The sequence below is a fragment of the Tyto alba genome, unplaced genomic scaffold (assembly GCF_018691265.1).
Source record: "Tyto alba isolate M040663 unplaced genomic scaffold, T.alba_DEE_v4.0 Super-Scaffold_16, whole genome shotgun sequence".
Taxonomy (NCBI): Eukaryota; Metazoa; Chordata; class Aves; order Strigiformes; family Tytonidae; genus Tyto; species Tyto alba.
The window spans coordinates 33,732,789-33,741,385 of NW_024881278.1; the positions used below are offsets into that span (position 1 = coordinate 33,732,789).

An 8,597-nucleotide genomic window follows, 5' to 3' on the forward strand; every position below is an offset into this window, starting at 1 on the left:
CCGGGGGGGCGGAGCGGCCACCGGAAACCGGGCGGGGCCCCCGGGGGTTTGGGGGGGGTCGGGGGGGGGGGGGGGGGGGGCGGAACGGAGCGGAGCGGGGCAGCCCCAGCGAAGCTTTTCCCCCGCTCTGTGCCGCTCCGAAAGCGGAGCGGGGGGGGCACCCAGGAGCATCGCCCCCCCCCCATCCCTCTGTGGGGGGCACCAGGAGCATCGCCCCCCCCCCCCATCCCTCTGTGGGGGGCACCTAGGAGCATCACCCCCCTCCCATCCCTCTGTGGGGGGCACCAGGAGCATCGCCCCCCCCCCATCCCTCTGTGGGGGGCACCAGGAGCATCACACACACCCCCCATCCCTCTGTGGGGGGCACCAGGAGCATCACCCCCCCCACCATCCCTCGGGGGGGGCACCTAGGAGCATCACCCCCCTCCCCATCCCTCTGTGGGGGGCACCAGGAGCATCACACACCCCCATCCCTCTGTGAAGCTTCCCCCCCCCCTCTGTGCTGCTCTGAAAGCAGAGCTGGGGGGCCACCTAGGAGCATCACCCCCCCATCCCTCTGTGGGGGGCACCTAGGAGCATCACCCCCCTCCCATCCTTCTGTGGGGGGCACCAGGAGCATCGCCCCCCCCCATCCCTCTGTGGGGGGCACCAGGAGCATCGCCCCCCTCCCATCCCTCCGTGGGGGGCACCAGGAGCATCACCGCCCCCTCCCATCCCTCCGTGGGGGGCACCAGGAGCATCACCGCCCCCTCCCATCCCTCCGTGGGGGGCACCAGGAGCATCACCCCCCTCCCCATCCCTCTGTGGGGGGCACCAGGAGCATCGCCCCCCTCCCATCCCTCCGTGGGGGGCACCAGGAGCATCGCCCCCCTCCCATCCCTCCGTGGGGGGCACCAGGAGCATCACACACACCCCCCATCCCTCCGTGGGGGGCACCAGGAGCATCACCCCCCCCACCATCCCTCTGTGGGGGGCACCAGGAGCATCACCCCCCCCACCATCCCTCGCGGGGGGCACCTAGGAGCATCACCCCCCTCCCCATCCCTCTGTGGTGGGCACCAGGAGCATCGCCCCCCCCCATCCCTCTGTGGGGGGCACCTAGGAGCATCACCCCCCCCCCCATCCCTCTGTGGGGGGCACCAGGAGCATCACACACCCCCATCCCTCTGTGAAGCTTCCCCCCCCCTCTGTGCCGCTCCGAAAGCGGAGCTGGGGGGCCACCTAGGAGCAACACCCCCCCCCCCCCATCCCTCTGTGAAGCTTCCCCCCGCTCTGTGCTGCTCTGAAAGCAGAGCTGGGGGGCCACCTAGGAGCATCACCCCCCCATCCCTCTGTGGGGGGCACCTAGGGGCATCACCCCCCCATCCCTCTGTGGGGGGCACCTAGGAGCATCACCCCCCTCCCATCCTTCTGTGGGGGGCACCAGGAGCATCACCCCCCTCCCATCCTTCTGTGGGGGCACCAGGAGCATCGCCCCCTCCCATCCCTCTGTGGGGGGCACCAGGAGCATCACCCCCCCCCATCCCTCTGTGAAGCTTCCCCCCCGCTCTGTGCCGCTCCGAAAGCGGAGCTGGGGGGCCACCTAGGAGCATCACCTCCCATCCCTCCGTGGGGGGCGCCTAGGAGCATCAGCCCCCCGCCCCCAATCCCTCTGTAAAGCTTCCCCCCCCTCTGTGCCACTCCAAAAGCGGAGCTGGGGGGCCACCTAGGAGCATCACCCCCCCATCCCTCCGTGGGGGGCACCAGGAGCATCGCCCCCCCCCATCCCTCCGTGGGGGGCACCAGGAGCATCACACACACCCCCCCCCGTCCCTCTGTGAAACTTCCCCCCCCCTCTGTGCCGCTCCGAAAGCAGATGCTGAAGGGCCTGGCGCGGCGAAGCCCGAATGGGACCCCTGCACCGTTCCCAGAGCCCTGGGGGAAGGAGCACTGCTTGCACAGCAATCCGCTCTCCTCGGGAAGCCACCACCACCACCAGCTGGTTCTGGGTCCCGCTTGCGGCTGGGGACCAAGGAACCTCGGAGGAAGGGGTATCCCGCTCAGCAACCTCTAAAGAAAGCAAGCCCGCTTCCTCCCGCGGGCGCGGGGCGAGCAGGCGGCGCGCGGCGGATGTACGAGGGCCTCTCTCCCCGTCCCACGCGCACGCCGGCCGGGCTTCGCTCTCCCGCCGCCGCCCACCCGCCCGGCTTCACGCGTGGGGAGCTGCTTCTCCTCCTCCCCCCCGCCGAGCGCAGTGCCGCACGGCCAGGCGTCACCCGCTCGCTCTTCTCCGAGGAGCGTTTGTGGCACCCACGCTGCAGGCTGCCACGGCCCCCCCCCCCCCCCAGCCCTACCCGCCTTCAGTGCCCCAGGGACAAGACGCCCGGGGAAATGGCTGTCTGCTCTTGCTGTCCCAGCCCAGACTTTGCCCGAAGCTTCTTCGCTTCCTCGGACGGAACGCGCTGGGCTCCGCTCTCCCCGCGGCCACAGGCTGGGGAGCCACAGGGCGAGCCAGCCCGGCCAGGGCAGCGAAAAGCATCTGCCCGGAGAATGGAGTTGGCAGAAGCCACCTGCTCTCCTTGGGCAGCAAGACCACAGAGCTGGCCCGGATTTTTCCCCCCTTTCCGGCTGCGCCGCAGGGCCAAAGGGTCCGAGTGGGAGCAGCAGCGGGAGGCGAGGAGCGCAGCCGGCCTCGTCCCAGCATGAGGAAACCGCGTTGGGACCCGGGTGAGAAGCGGCCGCAAGTCCCTCCGCGCCAAAGCCGGTTCAAGCACACGGCTGCGAAAGCACAGCGGCTCCTGCAGCCAACCAGCACGACGTGCGGTCACGTTTGAATTCTCAGACCAAAATCGGGCGTCCACGTGCAACACGAAGGAGCCAGCTTTTTGCGCAGAGGAAGAATGAGGCTAGAGCAGACCCCGTCCTGCAGAAAACCACCTCACCTGCAGGAGAGCGTGGCCACGGGCGTCTGCAGCAGCGGGGTAAGCAGCCTGTGCAGCAAAACAGAGGCTGTGCCTGTCCGAGCGTGAGGCCATGACCTCAGCAAACATTAGAGCCCTTCTAACTAGGCACAGCTTTGCAGCCTGGAGCATCTTGAGGAGCGAGGCTCTTCCCGAGCCAACCCCCCCCATCCCCACCACCAGCGATCTGCAACGCTCTGAGCTGGGTTTATTTACTGTTGGCACGGCTAGCTTCCCCCAGGAGGGCACGACAGGATTCACGGACGTGAAACTCGCTGGTCGATGCACAAAACCACGCGCGGCGGTGCCACTGCTGCTGCTGTCAGGTCCCGTCCCTCTCAGCTTACAGCAGGCCTGCAAACCAGCACCCACAGCTGATGGGCGAAGGCTGCCAGCACCCTGGGCCTGGCTGAGGGACGGTGAGTGACAGCCAGGGAGGCACCCAACAGTCCAAAGACAGCCACTCCCGACAGGAAACATTCAGGATCCAGGTTTCGCTTGTGGTTTCTTTTTCCCCTTCCCCCTGCAAACCCCACCAGCCCCGCAGCAGCATCTCAGCGGCTCTGGTTCAGGACAACCAGCCACGCTCACCAGAAGCGGGACCCAGACAGAGCCCCACAACCTCGTACACAGTCTTCTACACACCATCAGCTCGGGACTCTGCCAACCACCAGCCCGAAGCGGCACCGCCCTGCAACTCCAGCTCAGAGCTGAGAGGCGGCCAGCTCAGGCTAGCACGCGGCACGAGCCCACACAATTACTGCTTTACACGAGCCCCCACCCCACGCTCGCGCAGGGAGGGGGCTGCAGAGGCTCTCGGCTGGTCCCTACGGGGGGGGGGGGGGGGAAGTGAAACGCAGACCAAGCAGCTTTACCCCCTCACGGGGCAAAGCACAAGCCCACCCCGCGGCCTCCCGCTGTGCCACCCTGTGGGCGGCCAGCGGGTCAGGATGTGCATTCGTTGCTTTTGGGTCAGGATGTGCATTCGTTGCTTTTGGGTCAGGATGTGCATTCGTTGCTTTTGGGTCAGGATGTGCATTCGTTGCTTTTGGGTCAGGATGTGCATTCGTTGCTTTTGGGTCAGGATGTGCGTTCGTTGCTTTTGGGTCAGAACTGCCATCTCGCACCGGGTCTGTGGTCAGGGAGGAGGCTCGCTCACTCCGCTCGGCAGATGAACCAGATCTCATTGCGGCGCTGAGGGACGCTGGGGTTTTCGTACGTAGCCACGATGTAGGTGTCCGAGAGCACCGTGTCTGCGCAGCCCAAGAGCTCCCAGAGGAGGCTGATCTCGCGCAGAATCGTCTCCTCGGTGGTCATCCCATAGAAAACCCTGCAGCAAAGGGAGCAACGTGAGCGACAGGGACAGCACATTCCCCCCTTTCCCACCGGCTCAAGGAACCACAGCAGCCACGCGGGACGTTCATACACCTCTGCTGAGCCAACACACCCCCGAGCGCTGGGGTCACCTGGTTATAACCCGGAGCGGTGCCCTCTCGGTGACGTGGATGTCGGGGTCCAGGGGAACAGGAGGGTTTTGCTGAAACTCCCCTGGGAGATAATACGCAGTGATGACCTCACGTTCCAGCTTGGTCCTCTCCTTGGTCAGGCGGATTTCGGTGAGCACTGGGACTGTCATACCCAGGTAGCAACCTGGGAGGAGACAGGGAGGCAGCGGGCACGGTGAGACGGCCGGGTCAGTGGCGGCGGCCCTCCTCCCCACCCCAGATGAAAAGCAGCAGCCCCCCCTCCAGCCCCTGCCCGCACACACCTACAGAGTTCTCCTGGCAGATGTAGCGCATGAGCTTCATGAAGCTCAGGGAGATGCTCTGCTCATACGCGGGCTCCCCCTTGGTGACACACGCCCACTTCCCAGCCGGGTACCGCCGCTCCTCGTAGGCTCCCTCCTCACACTGAAACAGGCCACAGACAAGCCGAGTCGGAGTTAAGCTGCCAACGCTGGGAAAAACTAACACCGACAGGCAGGGAGCAGGGGAGGCAGGACCCTGCCAAAATGAGACACCCCCCCCGGCTCGTTAGTGATGGGCAGGGGAGGCCAGAGAAGGCGAGGGGAGCTGGCATCACGCGCGGCTCAGACACTCGCCACTTACACAGCACGGGGCAAAAGTCAGTGAAAGGAAAAGCCCGGAGAGGGGAGGGGGTGCAGGGAGGCTCAGAGGCTCCTGGCACGCACAAGGAACGCACACCCTCAGCAGGAGGCACAGGACTTTCTGCTCCTCTCCAGTCGCTGTCCTGCCTGCTCACAAGGGTGTTCCTGATTCCGGGGCGTCCAAAGGTTGACGTTACTCTCAGGTGCAGTGCCTCTTTCCTGGAGCACTGCATGCCTCAGAATGTAATAAGCAAAAAGCCTCCTGCCCAGTGGAAGGGAAAGTCTGGCAGAAGAGCTCTAGCACCCAGAAGAGCTGTGAAGGTTGGAACAAAACTCCTCTCAGATCCTTCTCCCACACTAAGATGCGACAGGAGGAAGAAGAGACGTGAACCCAGCTGGTACAGAAGGGAGAGCTTTGTAGGATGGGTCAGAATCTCTATATCCAGGACAGATGCCCAGACTTCTAGACAAACCCAACACAGAAGGGGAGCAGGGGGAGTGGGGAAATTGCATCTGAATCTGCTCGTGGTTCAGCTCATGGCATGGTTCTAACCACAGGTGCCGCATAAAGAGGGGCTGGGAAGTTGCAGCTAGCACCTATCTCCCCGCTCTCAGCTCGTTCTGCAGTCAGATTAGAGCGGTCACGAGACAACTTTATTCCACGGAGCTCAGGGCACCTCTCCAAACATCTGTGCTCCACAGCTGCTCCGGCAGCGAGCGAGACAGAAAGCTGCGACCGGTCTCAGCATCGCGTGCAGCCCTCCCCGTGCCTCCACCCAAACCAGGTCTCTACTCAGAAAGCCAAACCGAAGGCAGAAGGAAAATATCGGGACTGCTCACATGCATCCGCGGGGTGCCAGGTAGAAGGCTGCCCCAGAACACAGCAGGGATGACCCCATCTGGCCTGCAATCGTCCCACCAAGCAAAACAGAGCAAGAGCGTTTTCCAAGCAAGGAAACCGCCAGTCCCTCTAGATTATTTGTTTTACCTGCCACACCACCTGCGAATAAACCTATCAACCCAGCAAGGCTTAGTATCTGGTCCTTCCACAGCCTGATCCTTATAATAAGCACCACCGCTCTGGAAGATTAGACTTGACCACGAGAAAGAGTGAAGACGCTTCACACACATCCAGTGGCCACAGGTCCCTGCAACGAGCGGGGGAATCTGGCTGAGTACAGACAGAGCAAGGCTCTGTAGGTGGCATAATAATTTACCTGCCTCCAAGGGGATGAGAGCTTGACAGCTCAGGAGGAATCAAACGCTACCGGCCTGCCCAAGCCTGGGAAATGGGTCTTAAGGGGCCCCAGGTCCAGTCCCCTCAGCACTAGTGACAAGGAAGCAGCTCCCATCTCCTCACCCAGAGTCAAACTCCAAGAATACCTGCTCAGGCACAGGGGGCATGCCAAAAACCACCAAAAAATATTCATGCCCCATTCCCACCTGGGAGCGGCATAGGGAGAGAAGAGCCCAGACTAAGTCCCTAGGACCTAGAAGAAGAGGGAGTGGGGTGAAGTGCCAGCTCAGAGCCCTACAACCCACATGTTCAGGTTGTGTTTTGCAGGCAGGAGTGCTAAACCTCAGCCCAGAAGAAACCGGTTAAGCTCTCCTCGTAGAGAGGACAACTGGCAGATGTCTTCTTGGTAGCAAGCCCAACCGAGCCTGCAGAGACACGGGAACCAGTCTGACAAGCACTTCTTCACAGGTATTTCTCAAAGCTCAGAAGCACCCTTCTGTGCCAGGGAGGAGGGGAGACGTGCAATTTGGCAGCAAGCACGGGAGAGCTTCAGGCAGAAGCCACCGCGTTTGGATGGGCAGTTGTGACAAACGACGTGTGCTCAGGTCTGTGTTCCCCTACCTTGTGCCAGCTGAGGTCTCCAGCTCAGCCAGCGGTCACTTAACGAGCCCAAACCCAACAGGACTTTGGGCTATGCAACAAGGGGTTTTGAGCAAGGCAGGGAGCAGACTCTGAACTGAAAACCCCACTCTCTTGGTTGTGCGCACCCCAGCAGAGGATAGGCTGGTAAAGCAGGCAGCTGGAAGTCAGGAGACCGGAGAAAGCAGCAAGACTAGTCCAACTTTCAAATCAAGGCTGGGAAACTGAGCAGTGCCGTGACTCGAGGCAGAAGATGCAGGAACAGCAGAACGCTGCTCCAACCCAGAGCGGCCGTGCTTCTGCAGAAACCTCCCCGAGGCCGGTGTCCGGGAGCTGAGGTGGGGTCACCTCCTCTGCAAGGAAAGGGCTCTTGCTGCTCCTCGCTGCAGGCGGGGGGGGGGGGGGCTGGAGGGTGGGCAGGCAGGAGGGTGGGGGGGCAAGGCTGGAGGGCCGGGGGGGCAGGAGGGAGGTGGGGGGGCAAGGCTGGAGGGCCGGGGGGGACAGGCTGGAGGGCCGGGGGGGACGGGCAGGAGGGCCGGGGGGGACGGGCAGGAGGGCCGGGGGGGACGGGCAGGAGGGCCGGGGGGGGCGGGCAGGAGGGCCGGGGGGGGCGGGCAGGAGGGCCGGGGGGGGCGGGCAGGAGGGCCGGGGGGGCAGGAGGGAGGGCCGGGGGGCAGGAGGGAGGTGGGGGGACAAGGCTGGAGGGCCAGGCAGGAGGGCCGGGGGGCAGGAGGGAGGGCCGGGGGGCAGGAGGGAGGTGGGGGGACAAGGCTGGAGGGCCAGGCAGGAGGGCCGGGGGGCAGGAGGGAGGGCCGGGGGGCAGGAGGGAGGTGGGGGGACAAGGCTGGAGGGCCAGGCAGGAGGGCCGGGGGGGTGGGCAGGAGGGCCGGGCAGGAGGGCCGGGGGCAGGCGGTCCGGGGGGCAGGCGGGAGGGCCGGGGGGCAGGAGGGCCGGGGGGCAGGCGGGAGGGCCGGGGGGCAGGCGGGCCGGCCGGGGGGCAGGCGGGAGGGCCGGGGGGGGCAGGCGGGAGGGCCGGGGGGGGCAGGCGGGAGGGCCGGGGGGGGCAGGCGGGAGGGCCGGGGGGCAGGCGGGAGGGCCGGGGGGCAGGCGGGAGGGCCGGGGGGGGCAGGCGGGCCGGGGGCAGGCGGGAGGGCCGGGGGGCAGGCGGGAGGGCCGGGGGGCAGGCGGTCGGGCCGGGGGGGCAGGCAGGCCGGGCTCGGGCAGCGGCTGAGAACCCGGGCGCGCAGGGAAGCGCCGGCCTCACCTTCCCAGGCTGCGGGAGGGGAACGCAGGGCACGGGCTCCCGCGCCTGCCTGTGCCGGGTCATCTGGAGGATCGGGCCCGCCATGTCTGCAAAGGCAAAGCGCGGGAGAGGCGAGGCTCGCGCCGGCCGGGCGGCCGCGGGAACGCCGCGGCAAAAAATAAACAAATAAAAAAAATAAATAAGGCCCCCCCCCCCCCCCCCCCCCCCCCCCCCGGCGCTCACCCCGGGGCAGGCTCACTCGGTGCGAGCTGGCGACGGCCTGCCAGCGTGCGAACAGCCGGCCCCGCTCCTGCTCCTCGCCGCCATCCTCCTCCTCTTCCTCCTCGCCCGGCCTGACGGCCGCCATCACCCCCCCCCACCCCCCCCCTTCTTCCCGGAAGCCAGCGGGCATCGCCCCGCCCCCCCGGTGAC

At 65.8% G+C, this 8,597-nt stretch overlaps 1 protein-coding gene and 1 long non-coding RNA gene across 3 annotated transcripts; one reads left to right on the forward strand and one right to left on the reverse strand.

The window, feature by feature from the left end:
* Positions 1-3,130: 3,130 nt before the first annotated feature.
* Positions 3,131-8,562, reverse strand: LOC104368536 (heme-binding protein 1). 2 transcript variants are annotated; one of them, XR_006165067.1, is made up of 6 exons: positions 8,409-8,562; positions 8,187-8,272; positions 4,708-4,849; positions 4,406-4,589; positions 4,027-4,269; positions 3,131-3,891 (listed from the first exon to the last, which is right to left on the reverse strand). XR_006165067.1 is itself a non-coding variant. In XM_042789868.1 (5 exons), the coding sequence occupies exons 1-5, from the start codon at positions 8,530-8,532 to the stop codon at positions 4,095-4,097; spliced, it is 711 nt and encodes a 236-aa protein (XP_042645802.1). In that variant the 5' UTR covers positions 8,533-8,562; the 3' UTR covers positions 3,131-4,094. The 2 variants fall into 2 exon arrangements, 1 of the variants encoding a protein (XP_042645802.1); XM_042789868.1 differs by having other exon boundaries at positions 3,131-4,269.
* Positions 4,949-8,232, forward strand: LOC116965859. The gene is made up of 3 exons (XR_004409732.2): positions 4,949-6,888; positions 7,056-7,260; positions 8,170-8,232. It is a non-coding gene; the product is annotated as an uncharacterized LOC116965859 (long non-coding RNA).
* Positions 8,563-8,597: the final 35 nt, after the last annotated feature.

Excerpts from the sequence above, each read along its gene's own strand:
- LOC104368536 (XM_042789868.1), bottom strand. The coding sequence starts at position 8,532 with ATGGCGGCCGTCAGGCCGGGCGAGGAGGAAGAGGAGGAGGATGGCGGC. Across the intron at positions 4,850-8,186 it reads CCCTCCCGCAGCCTGGGAAG|TGTGAGGAGGGAGCCTACGA; the intron begins GTGAGGCCGGCG and ends GGCCTGTTTCAG. Across the intron at positions 4,590-4,707 it reads CTGCCAGGAGAACTCTGTAG|GTTGCTACCTGGGTATGACA; the intron begins GTGTGTGCGGGC and ends GTCTCCTCCCAG.